This window comes from Artemia sp. Qi Xiang Cuo, chromosome 3, assembly GCF_049724085.1.
Source record: "Artemia sp. Qi Xiang Cuo chromosome 3, ASM4972408v1, whole genome shotgun sequence".
Classification (NCBI taxonomy): domain Eukaryota; kingdom Metazoa; phylum Arthropoda; class Branchiopoda; order Anostraca; family Artemiidae; genus Artemia; species Artemia sp. Qi Xiang Cuo.
This window is the reverse complement of record NC_142796.1, coordinates 39659735-39683282: the sequence shown is the minus strand read 5'-3', so window position 1 is coordinate 39683282 and position 23548 is coordinate 39659735. Positions and strand designations below refer to the sequence as shown.

Genomic DNA, 23548 nt, shown 5'->3' with positions numbered 1-23548 from the left:
GTGTAGGCCTACTCTTTCCATTCATTCCCCTAAAGTTGTCAGTCTTCTGTATAAGGAACTTGTGCATCCTAAGCTTGAAGTTGGAATGTCTCTAGCCTCCCCTTATTTCAAAAAAGACATAAGTGTTGGAAGATGTGCAGAGACATGCCACTAAAGTGATATCTGGCATGCAGGAACTTTTTTACCCTGCAAGACTAGTAATGCTGAAACTACTAACTCTCGCATACAGAAGAAATAGGGGTGATGCCATTTTAACCTATAAGTTAATGAGGGCTCATACACTCCCAGCAGTATTTTCCATTGTTGGTCTTAACTTAAAAAACTAGAGGTCATCAGTTGAAACTTGTTAAGCAGCCTACCCTATTCAGAGTCTGTGCTCAGTTCTTTTCATCAAGAATCCTCAACACATGGAATAAACTCTCTGAAAAAACTGTTACTGCTGAATCTGTGGACATCTATAAATAACAACTGGATACTGAGTGGTCCTCCAGGGAGTGTAAACTCAACAGGGAAGCTATGGATCAGCACAGTGTGCCTGGTCACCAAAGAATCCTAAAATTAACTCAAATTGTTAACTCTGGAGCTCTACAAGGAGAAATCCATAGATTGCTCCAAGCTACAATTTAAGGTAATTTAAGGATAGTCTATAGGCTAATTTGTCTAGATTAAGATCTTATAACATAATTCTTCACATATGATACTAAACAAATACTGATCTATTTAAGTGCCTTCATTACTCATTTTGATTATCAAACAATTCACCAAAATTAAAAAACCTAATAGCCTAGGCTAAATTAATATTATAGAAAAATCTTTACAAAGACTCATAACTTTTGAAGAAGGAAAACAAATCAAACAAGAGATATTAGATAAAATATGCTAGACCTAAGTCTTACATCAGCTTGAACCAAGTCTTTGATTTTTTCTGTGCTTTTGGTTGTTAGTCTCATTAGGTCTATGATGCTGTCTTTGCCAGACTTTTAAGCTTTAAATTGTGAATAGAAAAACAAAAACCATTGCTGCCTCTGGATTGGGCATAATGAATGATTTTTAGTTACAGAATTCTGGTTTTCCCAAAACCAGTGGTTTTACCAAGCTATGTATTTGGAACATTTTCGTAGCATACTCTATGGAGACATGTTCTTGGCAATCAAAGACATTCCATGTATAATTTGACACTCACTGAATCCAGAAGAAAAAGAGGAATCAAAAGGAAAAACAAATTTTCACACATAATCACAACACAACAGCAACCTTATAAGAAAATCGAAATATATTTTCTTGTGATTATTATCTCTTCTAATCTGCAGTTGTACTAAACCAATTCTGCTCAAGTCATCCTCAGGGCTATACTGTGGTGTTTATACTCCCCATAGTATAGTGCAGATGGTTTGATATTATCTATTTTTCCCTTCTTGTTTTAGTTTTGTGTTTAAAGCTTTTTCCAATAGGCAATGATTAGAAGTCCTCAAAAAAAAAAAGTCCCCCCAGATCCCAAATCAAATTCCAGTGAAAGTGTCATAGTGAAAGATACCCATCCTGGCTGGTCAAGCACCCTATCTCAAAGTTCTAATGATAGCTCCAATTCAGAGAATAGGACAATGATAAGTGTAGGGGCTAATGTAACCATAAATGATGATAATGGGTTTCAAGAGGTCCTCTCTAGAAGTTCTAAAAAAAGGAAAAAAATCTCCCCAATTAAAAGCATTTCCCCTCTCCCTGCCCAAGATCCTCCCTCCAAAAACTTAGGAATTTACCTTAAAATTACTCCCACTACCCCCTTTGAAATAAAAATGATCACTGCAATAAGAGTTGCAATTTTTAAATTGCTAAAATCAATGTTCTCTCTTAACATTAACCATGATGGATCTCTGCTAATAGCTGTACAAGATCAGAAATCAGAAGATACAATAATTAACCTTAAATCCCTTCTGAATACCCCAATTATTGCATCTAATTGGAACCCAAAACAATCACCAACAAAAATAGTAGTCTATAATGTTCCCCCAGAGATATCTACTCAGGAGTTAAAAGAAGGCCTTTCAGATATGGCTGGAAACACAATCCCAGTTAAGGATGTTACCCAACTTGGAAAACCTAACTTCAATGGCCTAAAAACTAGTAGATCCTTCTTATTCACACTGAAGGATAAAATTGATATCCCAGAAAAATTATTCCTATTTGGGCAAATCAAACCACACAAGGAATACAAACCTAAGCCTATTCAGTGTCAGAAGTGTTTCAAACTGGGAAATACGACAAACAAATGCAATGAAATTCTCCAAGAGTGTAGTACTTGTAAATCCTTCCATCCTAAAGAGCTGACAACTTGCAACAACACTCAGCCTACATGCATCAATTGCAAAGGCCCACATGAATCTACAAATAAATCATTATGCCCTGCATACAAGAAAAGAGCTCTAACACTCCAAATATCAATAGAGAAGGCCACCCCATACCCCTTTGCAGCAATGGAAGAAAATGCTGCCCAACAATACCAAATAAAGCCTGTAATGAAACCAACCAAGACCCCCCAGTCAAATGCCCCCCCTGCATCAAGTACCCCCTCTCAACCCCCCGCGTCTAAGCCCCCGAGCGCCAATCCCTCTCAGCCGGACTCACCCAGCCCACAAGCCTCCTTTTCCGGTGAGATGAGGTCAGCCTGGCCCTCCCTCCCAAGAAGAAACAAACCAGAATCACTACCAGGAATCAATCCCTTAACCAACAAACAGGATGCACTACCAAAAATGCAATCCCCAAATATATGCTTATTCATTCTAAACTGTAATGCAGTTCAGGCCATGAACATACATCAACTACAGAAAATAAAAATTATTGCAGAATTGGCAAAAATCTACATCCCAGATGATATGCTCATTCAAGCAAAAAAAGATCTTGCTTTACTTTTAACAAAGCTGAACATTGAGACACAGTCAGATGAAGAATAAATCAACAACACACCATTTATCAATACTCCAATGGAATGTAAGATCACTCACAGAAAATAAGCTAAATGAACTAATATCATGTATGAATAATAATTCTATTAATATTGCTTGCCTCCAGGAAACTCATTTAACACAAAATCAAAAAATTAAGTCTCTGGGATATACTATCCTGAGACAGGATTGATCTTCAGAGAGAAAAGGAGGTGGTGTAGCTTTATTAGTTAATAATAATATAAAATTTTGTGGCATCAATTTCCCAGATTCTGAAAATGATTTTGATGTAATTGGTATAAGTGTTTGGCTGAATAATTTAAAAACCTATATATTAAGCTTTTATAACCCTAATGGCCAAACTACAGACGCCAAGGATTTCTTTAATTATATAAATAATTCTAATATGTTAAAAAATATCATTATTTGTGGTGATTTCAATGCCCACAGCCGTTTGTGGGGGAATAAACCAGCAAATAAAGCTGGTAAATTTATTGAGCATATGACTTCAAATAATAATGTATTAGCTGTTTCTACCGCTACAAACCTGAATACTTATTTCAACCCCAAAAGTGGCAAATTCTCTACAATTGACCTACAAATTGTGTCTTTAAATTTTTTTATCAAAATTTACATAAATAAAATTGATAGTCTATGTACAGACCACTTTTCTATAGTTTGCTCCCTAAATGAACCTGCTGAAACTTTATCTCATACATCCAAATATATCAACACTAAAGCAAATTGGTCTATTTTCCAAAATAAGCTAAATGATGAAATTAAAAGTTTCACCCAATGTTCATGCATTTCTAACACAACAGTTGACACACATGCTGAAGTACTGACATCTTTACTAATAAATACAGCTAATAATGCTATCCCCAGGACAACACCTAAGAAAACATTCCCTAAACAAATTCCTAAAGCATGGTGGACAAATGAGTGCCTAAATAAATGGAGGATAAAAAAGGCAGCTACGACAGAATTCATAGAAAAACCAACACCTACTACATATTTAAAAAACTTACAAGCAGAATCTAATCTAAAAAGGACTATAATAGATGCTAAATATAAATACTGGAATAATTTTGCAAATAATCTCTCCAGAGAAACAAATGAGCCAATTATACATATAGTCAAAAGCCACATATGGGGGAAAAATACTTCTCCCAACCCACTTCTGTATGAACTTGTACATAATAATACCCATTATGACAATGATAATGAAAAGGCTAACCTATTTGCAACTCTTTTTGTTAATAAGCTAACATCAAAAAATCAAAGCAAACTGTCCACAATTCCTATGAACCCTAGTTACCAACCACGCCCAGGATCCGAGTACATAACTAATCCATTTTCAATCCAGGAATTGAATAATGCAATACATCATATTAGGTCCAAAACTAGCAGTAGCTATGACAATATACACCCTACATGGATAAAGAATCTCACACCTTCATACAAACAAGAACTGCTAAATTGTTATAATCACGCTTGGCCATCTTCTAGGTTCCCCAATGTTTGGAAATGTTCGTCCCTCCTACCAATCCTCAAGAAAAATAAACCAAAAGATAACCCTGAGTCTTATAGGCCCATAATGATTACACCTGTGAGGGGGTCAATAATGGAGAAACTGATTTATCACAGACTCCTCTGGTTTGTTGAGAAAAATAACATGATCCCACACACTCAAACTGGAGTCAGGAAATACCACTCCTCAACAGATGCTTTCATTTTGCTAACAAATGCAATAAATGAATCTTTCTCAAAAAATAATATCCTAGTGGCAGCTTTCCTAGATTTTGAAGGAGCTTATGACAATGGGAACCACCAAATCCTTTTAAATAAACTTGCAAGCCTTGGAGTACCTCCTAAGCTAATATCCTTTATTAAATCCTTCATAGAAGTGCGAAGTTTCATTGTTTGTGTTGATTCAGCCTCTTCACACCAAAAGACGATATCCAAAGGCCTACCTCAGGGAGCAGTCCTCAGTTGCCTCCTATTTGCCCTATATCTCTGGGACATGAACCTACCCCACACGAATCTACAATATGCTGATGATCTGGTGCTATGGTCATCTGGCAACACCTTTCAGATAGCACAGTCAAATCTGCAAAAGTCACTTTTCCAGTTTGAAAAATTCTCTCAACATTCAGATTTACCCATTGCACCCACCAAGTCAAAAATAATCCAATTTCACCGGAAGCGAAACCATGTTAATGCAAAACTAACTCTAAATAAAACAACTATTCCAGAAGATAATAATATTAATTACCTAGGTCTCATGCTTGACCAAAAACTTAATTTCCACCTCCACATTTCAAACACAATAAAAAAATGTTATCACATATAATCACATATAAGACCACATATTGACTATGGGCTCATTGTCTATGGTGCATGTGCAAAGACCCAGATTCAAAAAATTGAAACAACACAAAATGATATAATACATCTCATATTTGGTCTTAGGAAACCCACAAGCACCAAGTTTCTGCTTATGGAGAGTGGATTAACAACAATAAGGGAGAGACGTAGCTTTCTCTTCATAAAACATCTTACAAAAATTGAATCAAATAGCTCACACACATTACATAACTGGTTAAGAAATCCAGCCATGTATAGAGGTATTGCAGATGAGTATGCCAATATTCAAAAGAAGTTCCCTGTACCAGCAAAGTCTATTGCACCTACTTTCCCCCAATCCCCTCCATGGAATTGGTCATTTCCCATAATAAATACTGAATTTTCAAAATGGAATAAAGATTTAACCCCCATTGCTTTTGTCCAGAAAAAATTTGCAGAACTTAATACAATTACCTATAAAAATCACTTCCAAATATTTGTTGATTGGTCAAAAATTAATGAGAAGGTTTCGAGTGGTGTTTTCCTTCCTCACCTGAAAATTGAAATTTGCGAGAGATAATTTAATAATTTATCTATAATGTCTGCTGAGTTAAATGCCATAATCATGGCATTAGAACACCTTAAGCAAAACCAACCTTTGATTGAAAATTCGAATAATATTATCATCTATTCCGACTCTTTATCAAGCCTTGAGTTGCTGGCCTCAGCTCCTCAATATAAGTTGGACATTGACACTTATCATTGTCACAGTAATATTGATAATCTTGCTTCAAGTGGCATAAAAACTTACTTTCAGTACATTCCTAGCCACTCTGGCATAAGTGGTAATCATCAGGTTGATGAAATAGAAAAAAATGCTATAAATATTGACCAGCCAAGTGGGAGACCAATCCCAATTAGAGATATTTACCGATGGAGGCTATCAGATATTAATTTTAATAAGATTAATCCTATCCTTTCCCCCTTTCCCAAAAAGTATCTTTCCAAAATTTATCATAGAATTCGTTCTGGAACAAATGGACTAAATTTCCTTGCATTCTCATATAAGCTTTCTAATTCAAGTGGTTCAATTCCCCTGTCTCCTCTTTGCAGGCATTGTAATATGAATAATGAAACAATTGACCATTGCCTATTTGAATGTAATATGCTGACGTCTGCACAACATACCTTGCTTTGTAAACTGTTAAAATACATAAAACACCACAAAATCCCACTCTCAGCCAATAACCTAGTCAACTATACCTGCACACAGAGCACAGAAATCGACATCTATCATCTTATATTTGAACTCCTTGGGTTGAAAGATCTGCTGAAAGATATCTGAATATATCTAATAAATATGAGGCAATCAAGCCAGTAGCTCTGTAGCCCACAGAGTGAAGCAGAAGGAAAAGGGCTAAATAGTTTTACTGAAAAGCCCGCCTGCTGTTAAATAGAAGAAGAAGAAGTGGTAAATGGAATTCGTTCTGGAACAAATGGACTAAATTTCCTTGCATTCTCATATAAGCTTTCTAATTCAAGTGGTTCAATTCCCCTGTCCCCTCTTTGCAGGCATTGTAATATGAATAATGAAACAATTGACCATTGCCTATTTGAATGTAATATGCTGACGTCTGCACAACATACCTTGCTTTGTAAACTGTTAAAATACTTCAAACACCACAAAATCCCACTATCAGCCAAGAGCCTAGCCAACTGTACCTGCACACAGAGCATAGAAATCGACATCTATCATCTTATATTTGAACTCCTAGAGTCGAAAGATCTGCTGAAAGATATCTGAATATATCTAATAAATATGAGGCAATCAAGCCAGTAGCTCTGTAGCCCACAGAGTGAAGCAAAAGGAAAAGGGCTAAATAGTTATACTGAAAAGCCCGCCTGCTGTTAAATAGAAGAAGAGAAGTGGTGTTTTGTTTATTTCTTAGCAGGATAATTCTGTAATTAAGAGTGCTGGCCAGAAGCTGGTGTTCTTGCCCTATCTGAATCTTTGACAGATTTAATCTAAGATAAGTGTTGCAAAGCAGAATGACTGTCTTTAAATGGGTTGGTCTGTTAGGATAACTTTTGTCCAAGTTCAAATGTTGAAAAACACTCTTGAAATTTGTAGGTCTGCAAATAGGACAGAAATGGAATCATTGATGAACAAGAAGGTAGATATAGAGTGAATTCAATTTCCTAAATGAAAAAGAAAATAAGACTTAGTGCTTTTTATATTGATATTCGTATAATAAATAGATAGGACATCGGTTGTAGCTTGGTCATAGAATTTGGTAGAGGGGGATGCTCCCCAGGAATCATTTAATTGTATTAATTTTTATTTCCAGTATTTAATTGAAAATCCAGTATAGCTCCAAATTCTCTTGTTTCTAACTGAAATACCTAATAAGTGCTAATAATATCTGATTCTTTGTGTTTTGGGTTCACATATACTAACCCATAAATGTAGAACTGCCTCTATATATGATACTATGCTAACTTCTTGCTATTTTTACTTTTTTTAAACATTTCTTTTAACCAGCTCCAAAAAGACACAAATATGCTAAGAATTGAAATTAGTAGCATTTTGCACAATGCCAGCACTACTTGTGGGAGATATATCTCTGCATCAGCATGATGTACAAAATGTCTGCTGAGAATGGAATAAAATGAATTTTAAAATAATATTTATATTTTTCACAAAATTTAGAAATTTGTGAGCATGTATAAGCAGTACCAACCCATTCTCTTTTTCTATTGTTATCAGGTGTATCATGTAGCACTAGAAGACTGATCTTTGCTTGTGAAGGGAGTTTTAGACATAAAAAAAATATTCAGTGTAACCCTCTCCAGAAATGTATACCCCATATACCCTGATTTATACAAGAAAAATTTGTGTAATTTTTATAGATTTTTTTTCAACAGAGATACAAAGGGGAAGGTGTTTTTCAAACTCTAGGAGTCAATTTTCCCTTCCAGGTGACATCCCTAGCACTTTTTATTCAATTGAAGGTTTCTGCCACAATGATGCCAGGAATTGCTTAGATTTACAGGATATTCTTTGTCAAACAATACCCAATGGATAAGTTAATAATTCTAGCTTCTTTTTTTTAATACTTTCAAATTTGAAATACAGTTGCTATTTGATTGTGGGGATAGGCTATGTCACAATGTAATGTTACACAATCTATGGTAATACTTTGACTTATCTTGTATCTTTACTTATACAGTACAATTGCACCGCCTACAATATTTGTTTCAGCTTTATGTGACCCGCTGAAATCAATGCTATTTATTAATATAAATCAATTCAATAAAAGAAATAATAAGTAACATTTCAAATCATGTATAGGCTTTTAAAAGTTTAGTACAACAAATTAAATCTTACAGGGTCAAAATCTATTCAAAATAACAACCAAATGAATAGCCCAATAACCAGGGCTATTAGAATAGAGCTTGGTTCAGTTATGAGATTGAGCATCCTGTGCTGGGGGTGGGGTTTGGAGGAAGTGGAAAGGGGATATATACTGCAACATTAGTGGTGAATCTGGCTGAAAAAAGCTGAATGTATACAACATCCACCTTTGCCCACCTCAAAGCTTGTTTATATTATACTACTGTTGTCTGTAGTAGCTCATTGCTGACAATTTTAGCAAGAGTCAAGCACCATCACTTATATTTATGTTTGTTTAATGTGTGCTTATTGTCTATAATGTATTGTGTATTGTTTTTAAATTCATCAAGAAGGGTGTTTGTTATCTATTTACTTTTCTTCCCTAACACTTGAATAGTACCTGTCACCTCTTACACTGTCACCCCAATTAGCTACTCTACTGGATGAGCGTATACTGAAACCATTTTCTTTGATATTTCAGTTATTGAGAATAAAAGCCATTCTCCTGTTAGAATTGGCTGTGTATACAGACGTCCATCTGCACCATCACCAGAGGAAACTGGCAGAGCTCATCTGCAAGATAACAGACGCCCACCATGAAGACCTAATAATTGCAGGTGACTTCAACCTGCCTAACATAACCTGGAAAGACCAGTTTCCCTATGTCTCTTCTGGTCCTACAAGCCCAATCATTGACATTATTCATGATGTTCTTCTCCACCAAATGATTCATTGCTCCAACATTTAACCACAAACAATATCTTGTCACCCAAGCACATTGATTCCAATCAGGAAAATCAATTGAAACAAACTTGTTGGAATCATATGAGATAATTACAAACCTGATTTACCAAGGGCATCCAGTTGGCCTACTGCTGCCAGACTTTGCTAAGGCCTTTGAAAATGTGCCCTATAGTCAACTGCTCTCAAAATTATTGGCTGTTGTTATGAATAAATCCCTGATAGCCTGGCTGATGAATTTTCTGACAAATTGCAAGCAGAAAGTCCATTTATTTGAGACAGGTGACCAGCCAATCTACTCTGACAAGGTCATAGTAATGAGTGGGCACTGCAGGGAACAGTATTAGGCCCAACACTTTTCCTGATTTATATCAATGATATTTCCAATATGTGATAACAATATGCATTTGTTTGGTGATAATGCCAAACTTTTTGGAATTGCTAACCTACATAAAATCCAACAAGACCTAGACAGCTTACAGAATTTGACTCAAGACTGGCTTCTCCAATTCCATACAAGCAAATGCTGTATTTTGCACCTTGGACCTAATAACCAATTGGCTACATATTCAATTCTAAATCTAATCACTAATAGCAAGGACCATTTAGTGAAAAGAGAAGAAGAAAGGGACCTTGGTTTGATTGTTGATGAGGGGTTGAGGTTCCATAGCCATATCCAGCATGTTGTCTTCTGAACAAACTCTATCCTTGGCCTATTAAAGAGGACCATCAGTAGCTGATGGACATCCACCACATGGCTAATATGGGAGTAAAGTTCATTTGTGATGCAAATGGATGTTATATTTAAATTGAGGATGCAATCATAGGTATATATTTGCACATTAGAGGGGTGGGGGTATATATTCTGTGAATATATAGGTTCTAAGAAATTCATGAATTTCTTAGGAAAACTGGAAAAACAAGGAAAGAAGAAAAGATAAAAGCTCTCCTCCTGCAAAATGTGTTAACTAGGACCATTCTGCATATTATGGAGTAGGAATTGTTTTCTTAATAAGGTTCCTTATGTCCAGCTGGACTCCTAGACTTAAAATACTGGTTGGCTAATTTAAAGATTTGTATATATACACACTGTCAAATTAGCCATCTGGTGGTATCCTGTAGCTGACAGGCAACAATATTCATAAAATTTTTAAGGCTATTGTTAGACCCCATCTTAATTTTGGCAAGTGCCTGGCTGGTCCTTTTTATTGGCAAGACATTAGGCTCATCAAAAATGTCCAGAGGTGAGCAACAAAGTGCATGGAAAGCCTAGAGTCAGCTTCATATGAGGAACATCTCAAGCAACTCAAGCTGGTCAATATTTATCAAATCATATTATTGAGTTAGGAATAAAGTGAATACACTGTTTGATCCCTTTTTGTATGCTGATTACTAATATAATAATCATTTCTATTGGAAATGAATTTCAGCCCCCCCCCTATATATGCCAATTTAAAGTATATATTTCTACATTCGGGGGGTGGGGGCAAATTTGTTTATGATGTAAATGGGAGGTAAGTTTAAACTTCAACCCCCCCCCTAATGTAGAAATATATACCCTGAATAATCTAGCCCCTTCTTCTTCTTCTATTTAACAGCAGGCGGGCTTTTCAGTAAAACTACTGAGCCCATCTTCTTCTTCTATTTAACAGCAGGCGGGCTTTTCAGTATAACTATTTAGCCCTTTTCCTTTTGCTTCACTCTGTGGGCTACAGAGCTACTGGCTTGATAGCCTCATATTTATTAGATATATTCAGATATCTTTCAGCAGATCTTTCGACTCTAGGAGTTCAAATATAAGATGATAGATGTCGATTTCTATGCTTTGTGTGCAGGTATAGTTGGCTAGGCTCTTATCTGATGGTGGGATTTTGTGGTGTTTGAAGTATTTTAACAGTTTACAAAGCAAGGTATGTTGTGCAGACGTCAGCATATTACATTCAAATAGGCAATGGTCAATTGTTTCATTATTCATATTACAATGCCTGCAAAGAGGGGACAGGGGAATTGAACCACTTGAATTAGAAAGCTTATATGAGAATGCAAGGAAATTTAGTCCATTTGTTCCAGAACGAATTCTATGATAAATTTTAGAAAGATACTTATTGAGAAAGGGGGGAAGGATAGGATTAATCTTATTAAAATTAATATCTGATAGCCTCCATCGGTAAATATCTCTAATTGGGATTGGTCTCCCACTTGGCTGGTCAATATTTATAGCATTTTTTGCTATTTCATCAACCTGATGATTACCACTTATGCCAGAGTGGCTAGGAATGTACTGAAAGTAAGTTTTTATGCCACTTGAAGCAAGATTATCAATAATACTGAGACAATGATAAGTGTCAATGTCCAACTTATATTGAGGAGCTGAGGCCAGCAACTCAAGGCTTGATAAAGAGTCGGAATAGATGATAATATTATTCGAATTTTTAATCAAAGGTTGGTTTTGCTTAAGGTGTTCTAATGCCATGATTATGGCATTTAACTCAGCAGACATTATAGATAAATTATTAAATAATCTCTCTCCCATTGCAATTTTCAGGTGAGGAAGGAAAACACAGCCCTAATCTAGCACCAGAACCAAAACTTCTTCTTCTTCTAATTCACAGCAGGCAGGCTATTCAGTTAGTACTATTTAGCCCTTTTCTTTTTGCTTCACTCTGTGGGCTACAGAGCTACTGGCTTGGTTGTCTCTTATTTATTAGATATTCTCAGATATCTTTCAGTATATCTTTTGACTCAAGGAGTCCAAATATAAGATGATAGATATCGATTTCTGTGCTCTGTGTGCAGGTATAGTTGGCTAGGCTCTTGGCTGATAGTGAGATTTTGCTGTGTTTGAAGCATTTTAACAGTTTACAAAGCAAGGTATGTTGTGCAGACATCAGCATATTACATTCAAATAGGCAATGGTCAATTGTTTCATTATTCATATTACAACGCCTGCAAAGAGGGGACAGGGGAATAGAACCACTTGAATTAGAAAGCTTATATGGGAATGCAAGGAAATTTAGTCCATTTGTTCCAGAACGAATTCTATGATAAATTTTAGAAAGATACTTATTGGGAAAGAGGAAAACTTCAAATGAACGTTGGCTTACAATCTTCTTCTTCTTTCTTGTCTCTCCTTGAGCTAAACATAGCCTACTTAAATTTTTAAATTTCTTTGAAAATCTGCTGAAGTAGACTATTCATCAGTTAATTTAAACAGGGTTGCCACTCGGCCTTTTTTTGGTGCCCCTTTGGGTGGCAAAATAATGTAAACTTTGTATAAAAAGCGTCATTTTCCAAAAATTTGCCACTTGCGACGCTTCGCGTCGCTCGCACTCATATCAATAGGCTTTTTATATCGAAAATATTGGCCAATCCGCTCGGCGTCATCCCCGCGTGGTTTCCCGCATCTTTATCTTCTCCAACATGAAATTTCGGATTTAATGCCATCTATCAACTATAAAAAATAAATTTTGATTTTACTTAGTCAGTGCTAATTTCCGGCTTTGCGCAGCACTTCCACTCTTGTCAACTTTCCAGCCCCCCCTCCTAAAAACCCACTAAAACACAAATGGTGTATAAAATGGGAACTCGTCCCACAGAGTACTTTCTTCTCTTTTTTTTCAAAAACTAGTGGAAAAACAATAAGACAGCTATATAATGTAATTTATTTATCACAACCTGAACAGAATAAGTTTCACGAGAACTCTCGCCACTCCCAGTAAATTTTTCTTTACGATGTCTCCAGGGACTAGGGCATAGGAACAGTAAACAAGCATTTTAAGTATCAATATGAAAGCTCCTTTATAATAAAAAACGAGCATTTAGTGTATCAACGTGAAAGCATATTTACAATCAAATATTAGTGGGAATATAATAACTATAATGAGGAAGTGCGTCCAAATTCAAAAATTTAAGTAAGAAAAATAAGTGAAATTAGATTGTGATTTTGCTAATGATTGCATAGGATTAAAGATAAAGGAAGTTTTGGTATGAACTTTAATTTTATTATGATGGTTATGTATGGATTTTCATTTTTTCATTGCCAAGAGTTCAAAGAAAAATATGAAAAATATGAACGGAAATGTTAGAGCGCTTTTTTGCGTCACTGGCCAAGTCACTGAAGAGGTCACTAGATATTATTGTGGGACACCAGTAAGCTCAGTGTAGACCCCGAAGCCGCGCCGAAAGGTCGGCGGCGCGGCGCCGAAAACACCCCGGTGGCGCGCCGCCGAGCTTGCATCCGCGCGCTGACGCCACCGCTGATTCTGTCGGCGGCGGCGTCACTACGCCGCTGCGGTTTTTTTCCTCTCTTTTTTGGGTATAGAGATAGACCATCGGGCCTCAACCCTCAAACCGGCTAATCAGTTTATTAAATATAAATAAAGCTCGCCCTCTCTATCGATTCGTAGGAAGGAGAAGAAGAAATTTTTATTGAAACAAAAATTCTACCTTCCACTTTAAAATTCTGTTCATTTTTGTTTCTGATTTTTCGCATAAAAAGAGGTAGGTAAAAGAGCATTAGGCAATTCAGGATGTTATCATAGGCAGTGTAATCGAGCTGCCTAAGTAAAGAACAATGTTGGCACAATGTAGTATTTATATATTTTTTTTTTTCATACCAGGGCACTTCGTATCGAAAGAGTAGTCGTAGAAACTTCAAATAGAGAACATTCCATTTGAAATTGGAAAGTCTAGTGCCCTTTTTAATAGTCGAACGGGACTGGAAGCCAACTAACACTCCTTGCACGCCCACCAGTTCACCAAACACATCCAATCACTATTTTCAGACAGCTATTTTGTTCAGCGTAATTGAGTTCCAGATAAAAAATATGTTTTTTGAGAAGGTTATTCCCCCCCAACCCTTACGGCAAGGGTTTTAAGTTATGCCCTGGGGGTATATAAGAACGATGTTGGCAAAATGTATTATTTATTAATTTTTTTTTTAGACCAGGGCACTTCATATCGAAGAAATTGTTGTAGAAACTTAGAAAGGGCTCATTCAATTAGAGATTGGAGTGGCTTGTTCCCTTTTTAATAGTCGAAAATGATTGGAAGGCAACTAACACCCCTTCCACGCCCACCATTTACCCAAACACATCCAATCAAAATTTTGAGATAGCCATTTTGTTTAACGTAGTTGAAAGTTCTGGAATTTAGGTCTTAGAGGATGACAACCACCCTCACAGCCCTTAGGGTAAGGGTTGTAATTTATGCCCTGGGGGTATATAAGGTTTTTATAGAAGGTGTTGTCGTAGAAACTTCAAAAAAGGCTCTTTCGATTGGAAATCGAAAAGCCTAATGCCCTTTTTAATAATCGCAAGTGATTGGAAGGCTTGACATTTTTATAGTAGAGATCGATGTGGGTATAATGTATAATTTTTTTGTTGTTGTTGTTGTTTAGACCAGGATACTTCGTATCAAAGGAGTTGTCGTAGGAACTTCAAAAAGGGCTCATTCGATTGAAAATAGAAAGGGCTGATGTCCTTTTTAATAGTCGAAAGTGATTGAAGGGAAACTAATCCCCCTCCCACCCCCCCCCACCAAATTGCCTTTATTTTTAAAAAGTAAATGTTTCTTTAATATTAAATAAAAATGCACAGTATTAATGCTAATTACCAATAAGGCATCTCAACAGTATACCAAGTACGACTGAGGGTGTTATGTTCAAACTTTTGAGGCTTCTTCTGCTCTTAAAATTTGACCAAATCAAAATAGCGTAAGTGTATCCAAGCTATCAAAGAAAGTAAAAAAATTTTTTTGCAAATGTTATCAACTTTTCCATTTCAGATCAACTAGAGGAGGTATGAAACTAAATTAAACACTACTATTTGAGTCCAGATTTTTAAAAGGGTCTGTGTTGTTAAAAATTGCTGAAATTTTTTTTTCCAGCATACAAATAGCAGGCCAAACTATAAATTCTTAAAAAAACGAAAAGATTTTTATTTTCTTTTTCCCTGAAAAGACTATGTCAATATAAACGAACAGAATTTAATTAGAAAGCTTTTTCACAAAACACGTTTTTCAAAGAACAGTACATAACCCCATTAAACAAAAAAATGAGAAAAATTAAAATCAAATAATCTACCAAGCGGGAAACTACCACAAATCAGCATCGATAAATAAATGAAACCCAAAACGCACAGAAATTATAATAAATAACCAAGTCAAATTCAAAAGGAGCAGAAATCAACATAAGTTGGGCTCAAAATCCTTATGGCTTCCCAAGGCCAGAAAACAATATGCACTTTACTGAAAAAAAATACAAATGAATGTGCATTGTCAGTTTAATATACATACACTGATATTTAGTAATGAAAATGTTAGTTTGATTTGATTATTAAAGCTATATAAGTAAAAACATCTATATATTTTTTATTAAAGTGCAAATTATGTTCTGGCCTTGGGAAGCCATAGGGGTTTTGAGCCCAACTTATGTTAGTTTCTGCTCGTTAATTTCTATGAGTTTGACTCGGTTATTTATTGTACTTTCTGTTCGTTTTGGGTTTAATTTATTTATTGATGGTGATTTGTGGTAGTTTCCCGCTTGGTAGATTATCTAGAGCTAGTATAGAAATATATCTATAGAAATTAATTACATTTTTTTTTTTGCACACTTAGCAGAGCACACTGAAGTTGATGTAGCCTTAAACTTTGACTTGAAACGTCATAACTTGACCACTTCTTTCAGGAAAGAATTTTAGAGGGTTATTCCGTGTTGATAAGAAAAGAGGGTAAAGGTGCAGTTTAGTTCCTCCTGTAGTGTAGAGCGCAGGAGCCCTATGGTAAAGGTGCAGGTGTGTTCTCCCTTAAAAAACAACTTATTTCAGCAGATACAAGGAAGAAGCCCATTTGCGACATTCTGTGGGACCCCAATGTCCAATGCTAGTATCAGATCCCGCGAGTGGCAGTTTACGCTCGTAAAGTTCTGGCTGTACCGGCTACAAGTGCCCCAGCTAAACGGCTTTTTAGCACGACAAGACTGATAGTGACTGCAAAAAGATCAATGGCTCCAGGCAGAGTGAACAAACTCACTTTTGTTACATCAATTGTAACTGAAGTGATGTAACCGCTGATCTAAAATTGTTGTTAAGCCATGGTATCTGACTTGTATAAAATGTTTTTTCGATGATGTTATTTGTTTTTTTCACTTCCTTTTCGTATGTATTTGACGAACAGGAGATGTTTGAACTTCAAACTTTGAAAGTTATACACAAATTAGCCCAAATCATTAACAAGAAGGAAATGACTAAACACGGGATTTTATAGGAACAATGCGATGTAAAACATAAACACAACATAGGTTTCACCGGGTCTAGTGGCTAAAAATGAGAATTCTACTTGGTCTGATCGACGGTGAACATAAACACTTTCCGCACGGCCCAACAAACTCCTGTTTTGTCATATTGTTCTTGTTTGTTTTTAGCCAACTATTTAAAAATTCTTACTAAATTCGAGGTTGAACGTGCTTGGTAAAGTGGAATTTTTATTATTATTTTTAATCAAAAAAATTGGCGCGCCGCCAACAAAATTTCGGTGCGCTAGGCGGCGTCCCGCCGCCAATACTAAACTACACATTCACCGACGTTATGTCGGCGTGGCACGGCTTCGGGGACTAGCTCAGTGGATGTTTTTGCGTTGCTGAGTCGTTGTGTAATGTCACCAGTGAGCTTTTCAATCACTGGGCTTCAAGAGCTCCAGTCACGGAAATCGATGAAAAGACGCGTAAAGTTAAGCAGTCACTAGCCCAGTGACTAGTTAACATAGTAACACCTATTAAAATAGTGGTGCGAAAATACACTCTTAGCTTTTCTTCCTCTTTTCTTCTTTGAATTGTAGTCAACCCTCAACTAATAAAACATAAAAATTGAATTCGGACCCACTCAAGAATTGCAAACTGCTTGACTGACTTATCGTCTATGAGCCTACAAATTATTGCAACAACACAAAATAGTTGAACTAAACAACTGAAAACAATTGAAGGCTTCTCCACCACATTGCAGTTAAATGTCTATCTCTGTCCTCTCCATTGCGAAGTATTTTGTACACGAAGATCAATGGATGATCTTCGCTTATCAGTGATAAGAATAAGAATATAAAAATTTCTCACACACAGATAGAGACAAATACGTTTATGTTTTCACCCCACAGAGAGATTCTTGCATCCAATAATTGTCGAGCCCGGTGTTAAGATAAGAATCTTAAATGACAGAAAAACGATATCGATGCATATCTACATTATCAGTTTTCCTTTCGGTTTTTTGTCTGAAAAAATTCTTTTTTTGTAAAATAGTGCTACTTAGCAAAAAAAAGTGTCACTTTTGCCAAAACATGTCCTAGTAGTGTCAGGTGTCCCAAAAAGTGCCATTTTTAAAAAAAGTGACACTAAAGTGTCACCGGTGGCAACCTTGGATTTAAATGAAATGTATGAAACAATTGAATAAAGGGTACAGTATTGCCGCTTGATCGATACCGAAAAGCGGTGTCGGTCGAAGATAAAAGCGGTGTTTTTGCGGTATCCTTTCTACCGAAACATGGTATAATTTATGGTATATTTTGATACTAGTAATGCAAATACGTTGTTACTAGTTTAAAAAAAAACTTACTTTGTAAAAGCAATTAATTCCTTGCTAATTTTCTAGGAAATGGATACTATTCTTTATCATTTTTCTTCAGTGATGGATTTTGCTGTGGACTTTGAACAAGGAAGGTAGAATAAAATGAAAAGAGACATCCGCCAGATATTCACCCAATATAAAAAAGGGAAAAATATTCCCCAATAATAAATTCATATCTTTTTCCCACTTTCTGGCACTCGCGTCCGTTCTTCATCACTAGTAGCTCGTCCAGACCATCTATTCTCTAGAAAATTGGAAGCAGCATAATCTACTCTTTTCTGTTTTAAACTAGATTAAAAGTTTATTTATCAATATTCGTTTAATTTTCGGCACTTTCTCCAGAAATACTGTGTATACCAGTAGCGGATCCAGGGGGGCGAGGGGGCACCCCTCCCCCCCCCCTAGCGTAGTCTAAAGTAGTGTAATTAACTTAATTAACCCAAGTTTGCGTTAATTAAACTTGCTTTTAGCGCAAGTTTATCGGATCAACCTATTTTGCAACACCCCTCCCCTAAAATTTGTTTATTGGATCAACCTATTTTGCCCTCCCCCCCCCCTAAAAAACAGGATCTGCCCCTGGTGTATACTGTCGTTTTCTGTCCCATTTTTCTATTTTTGGAACCTTTTATATACCGGCCTTGAAAACGAAAAAAAGAGACACATGTGCCAGTCTACACTTCCATTCTTCCGCCATATTTTTTTTAAAGAAAAAATAGACAGTTTGACGCACTCCAAAAGACGAGAATGCTAGATTGAAAAGTTTTTAATGGCTCAGATAATATGCCAAACGACATTCTCGAACCAGATGCTCATTTTTTCCCCTTTTTAATTTTAGACACTTTGCGATACAGAAGCAGTTTTTACACAACTTACTTCCTTAAAATATATTTCAAAAAAATTAATGCAATGAATAATAAAATTTGTAGTGATGCCTTTCTCCAATTTTCAACTTTTCGAGAGAGAATATTATTTACTAGCCTTAAAAAATCGTCAGCATGATTCAGTTTTTAATTTGTCAGCGTATTTTTATTTCTTCCCTCTCCCCAAAGCAAAGAAGGTAATGACACCCTTGTCAACATAAGTGCCCAAGATGAAATTGTTTAAAGCTTTATTTCTTTGTTTTTAATTGTTTATAAGCTTTAACTACTTTTACTGTATGCTGTTCAGTCTTTTGGGCTGTAAAAGTGGAAAGGTAATGCCCAAAAGAAGCAAGATAGGATAGCCCTTGACTACTTATTTACTAAATTCTGCAATAGTATTCGCTCTGCTTTGCAGTGTCTGTACACCTTTACCATACTAATGGTTGAAAATTACTTTCATTCTGGCACCTGACTGATATGTAAAATATTTGCTCTTGGAAGCACATTAATTACTTGTTTGAATTTTCGCGAGTTGCGCAGTAACCTATCCAGCCATATGTCATTAGAAATAGAGAGGAAACATTTGTCCCTTTTCCCGTACGGTGACATTACTTAGGATAAATTCAGTCATAAAAGTTATTTCGCGGCATCAATGCGCTGATCAAAGTTATTTCGCGGTATAATCAGAAAAAAGGCGGCATTTCTCTCCAAATTGCGGTATTACATCGCAAAATCCGGTATAAGTTGCAACAACGACAGGGCAGGACTATCATTATTTTTTTTTTTTTGTGCTTTGCGAAATAGATGTCAAGGTCGAGCAAACAAAAAAAGCACATTAATTTATATTTATTAATTAACACACTTTATTGTTTTATAAAGCACATGAAAACCAATCAAACTGCAAATTAAAAAGACTATGGTTGCATCTTAAAAAGAAATATTCTAAGTTTACTCACGAAAACTTTCTTATCTCATGATTAAGGCCAGGGGAGTCATTTGGGAGGGGCAGGCTGGGGCTATAGCCCCCCTCTGATCAGGGGTGGATCCAGGTTTTTTTTTAAGGGGGGGGTAAATTAGGTTTATCCGATAAACTTGCGTTAGGAGCAAGTTTAATTAACGCAAACTTGCGTTAATTAAGTAAATTACACTACTTTAGTATAAATTAGGGGGTGGATCCTTGCCCCCTGGATCCGCCATTGCCTCTGATTTTAGGAGGGAAACCCCAAATCAGTAGTCACAATTATATTGATTTGATCTTAAGTGTGAAAAAATTGTGTTTTAAATCAAAACAAATCCGTTTCTAATAGAGGTGTACTTCACAACAATCTATTATGAGCTTCATTTCAAAACATATTTATTTACTATTCCTATTTCATATTTCATGACTCATTTTATTGTCTTGTTGTAAAAACCACGGTGCCCGACTTTCATTACAGTAAAACAAGGCGATCCAGTATTTGTAAAAAACTTATACATGTCGGTTGAGCAATTCTGGGGCAGTGATCCCCTCTTTATATACATATTATGTACTCTTTATTTCTTTGAGTGTGTTCTTGAATCTGTTCTGAATTGTATTTGAATTATCTTGAAATTTATCTTCTTGAACTTTGAGACAATCAAAGTGAGAATTTCAGACCAGTTATTTTCTTATGATTTCAGGATAGACAAGCAAAAGTATATTATATAGAAGGACAATTCAAAGAATCGATAAAAAAAAATCTTGAAGGGCAGCACCTGGTCCTAATCTTACATTCCCATGATTATTACAAAATGAAAATTTGAAGAAAGCACAAGATTTGTTAAAAGGTCACTTAAAAAAAATTGTAACAACAATCAAAGACCAACATTTCTACTTCACAAATGAAAGGCCTTATCAATGGGGGGGGGGGGGGGACTTGGCTTGAACCAACTTATAAAAAAGGCGAGACTAACATAAAAAAAAGAGACCTGCCAATTGGTGTCAATTCAAGACAATTTTGGACGGGGGAAGGGGAATTACCTTTTGACATCCAGAAAGGAGGGGGGAGGGGGAAAATTTGTTTTTTTTTCGATTTTTCTATGAAAATATAAAGCCAGTGTTATGAGCAACCACATTCAGGTATACAAGCTGGTCTTAAAGCAGTTGCAGTGTATGCAATTTACGTTCACCGTCGTGCTCATAGACTCAACCTTGTGTTGGGTGCTTGTATTTAGAACTTGAGACGAATGGCATCTTTCTCCTCCATTCTTCAAGAGCTCTATTGTGTTATCGCGAATAGCAATATACATTACCAACTGTTTTTTAATGCTCGGAAAGCCACTGGCATAACTGTTCCTCAGTTGGAGAAATGATATACAACAAGATCGGCATGGGCGTAGGGAGGGGGGGGCAGGGGGGCAGCTGCCCCCTCCCTAGACCTTCAAATTTACATTAGATATGGCTGAAAAAGCAGATGGTTGGAAAAGCAGTTGATAAAAGGCCCTCCATCACACTATCGATTCCCCCCAGCCTAGACAATATGCTGCCTATGCCAATGAAGATTGGTATACTGATATATATTGGTGAACAACGTACTGAATAGATAAAAAAGCAGTTGATAAAAGCAAGATGGCTGAAAAAGATGGAAATAAACAGCTGGAATGACGGAATAAAAGTCAAACAAGAAGCAATTATCCATAATTTCTCGGAAATATTTAGCTCTAATCCAAGAAGATTGATTAATGCTGAAGCTTATTGATGATTTATGATTTTCGATGATTACTTATTAATAAAGATTTCATAGGTATTTTAGAACTTGCTGGCAATGTTAGGTTTTGTGAACTGCCAATATAACTTCATCACAGAATTGACCCCCCCCCCCCTAGAGATGAAGTTACGTACGCCCATGGTTTCATCAATTACCTAAATATTCTTCAGACGTGGGCTCAGGCCCACGGTCTCACAACCAGTCTTCAGACATTTGAATTTATATCTACACTCCAACTAGCGGATTTTTTTTTTACCACAATATCTCTGTTTGAGCAGCTGCACATGATAGACCTAGTTTTCTCTAGAGCTACTGGTCTTACCGCAGCTACGCGAGATAAAATTATTGACATGCAAACTGAAAAAGCTTTTGATGTAATGTTCTATAAAGCAAAAGAATTTTCTCGTGAGCTTCTAGCTTACCTGAGTTGTAACCGTGTCGACTTTGGGGAATAGTGACCATGCTGAAGTGAAAGAATCGACCAAAGACGCTTTCAGAAGGAATTATTTTCTTGTGAGAGACAGATTGTGCTGTGAGTTTGAAAGCCGCTTCACGAATGCTCTTTCGCTGTTAGAGTTAATCTCTGCATTAGATCTTGATCCACCACCAGCCTGAAGCAATAGCTCATGGCCCATCGCCCTAGCCATCACCCAATGTTCAGTGTCGTTAAACTTTGAAGAAAACACCCTTTGCCGATCGCCCAGTCTTTCAAATTGATTACAGTGTTGCCATATTTTGTCTCCTAAAACCTAAGGAACTATTAAAAATACTTTAGCACAGTTACTTCAGAACAGAGGATATTCTAAGGGGTTAGATACTATTTTAGGGATTAAATTATATCTGCTTGACTAGTAGCTCATTTTTAAGCCTTTTTTCTCTGATTCATAATATAAACGTCTTACCCCATTTGAATTCAATTTAATTCTCAAATAAAGTTTTTCTAAGAAATTCAAAATCCTTGTCTTACAAAAAAGCGGATAATAGCCTTGCCCTGGCTTATGTCCTATAGAGTACAATAGCCCTTGTACAATAGCCCAATAAACGCTTTGTATAACTTACAAAACTCTTTCTCATGCACACTTATAAACGCTATATATCGATTTATAAATGATTTATATCACTTATAGAACTCTTATTGATGCTTTATAACGCTTATAAACGCCTTTGGTGCGTTTATAAATGCGTTGTATACCTTATAATTGCTGGAAAGAAGTATCTCCATGTTCCGTACCCTGTCGAGCCATCTCACTGATGCTTTAAAACACTTATTAACGATTTTGATACTTTTATAAATGCTTTGTATCACTTATAAAAACTTTTCTCATGCTCTTTAACACTTATAATTACTTTTTGTGCTTTTATAAATGCTTTGCATCCCTTATAAAACTCTTACTGATGCTTTATAACACATATAAGTGCTTTTGGTGCTTTATAAATGCTTTGCATCCCTTATAAATCTCTTACTGATGCTTTATAACACATATAAGTGCTTTTGGTGCTTTATAAATGCTTTGCATCATTTATAAAATCTTCTGATGGTTTATGTCACTTACAAGCGCTTCAGGTGCTTTGATAAACGCTTTGTATCTCTTATAAAACTCTTACTGATGGTTTATTACACTTATACACGCTTTTGGTGCTTTTATAAATGCTTTGTATCGCTTATTTCACTATCTTTGTAAAATATGAAGTACTCATTTTTTGAACTTGTCAAGCGTTCCCATTCACAAGGGAATTGAGGACATCCAGTTTCACGGTTTATAACAAAATTCCAGAACATTCTAGTATGGTCTGCAGATCACTTAATCCATACCCTTATCCCTTGCCACTTAGGGGCTGGAGAAGTGTAGGCATATAGTTCTGGAACCACTCAAAGTTGTACATTCAAAGAAGTATTACTTATTATTATATTTATTTCTTCATATTTTCT

The 23548-nt window shown here is 36.0% G+C and overlaps 1 protein-coding gene and 1 long non-coding RNA gene across 4 annotated transcripts in view; both read right to left on the bottom strand.

Annotated features, from left to right (window-relative positions):
- The window catches only part of LOC148954085 (coatomer subunit gamma-2-like), a 66453-nt gene extending 44254 nt beyond the window's left edge, over window positions 1-22199 (bottom strand). Inside the window, exon 1 of one of the 3 annotated variants that reach the window (XM_089086911.1) lies at window positions 22041-22199. In XM_089086911.1, coding sequence (XP_088943037.1) covers window positions 22041-22080 — 40 coding nt within the window. In that variant the 5' untranslated portion in view covers window positions 22081-22199. Of the gene's footprint in view, window positions 1-6096; window positions 6183-12524; window positions 12642-22040 lie in introns of those variants that run through there. The other 2 variants (XM_089086910.1, XM_089086912.1) reach the window with 2 other exon arrangements.
- LOC148954084 (uncharacterized) lies at window positions 22122-22920 on the bottom strand. Its single transcript, XR_016141567.1, has 2 exons — window positions 22811-22920; window positions 22122-22367 (listed from the first exon to the last, which is right to left on the bottom strand). It is a non-coding gene; the product is annotated as an uncharacterized LOC148954084 (long non-coding RNA).
- Between the last annotated feature and the right edge of the window lie 628 nt (window positions 22921-23548).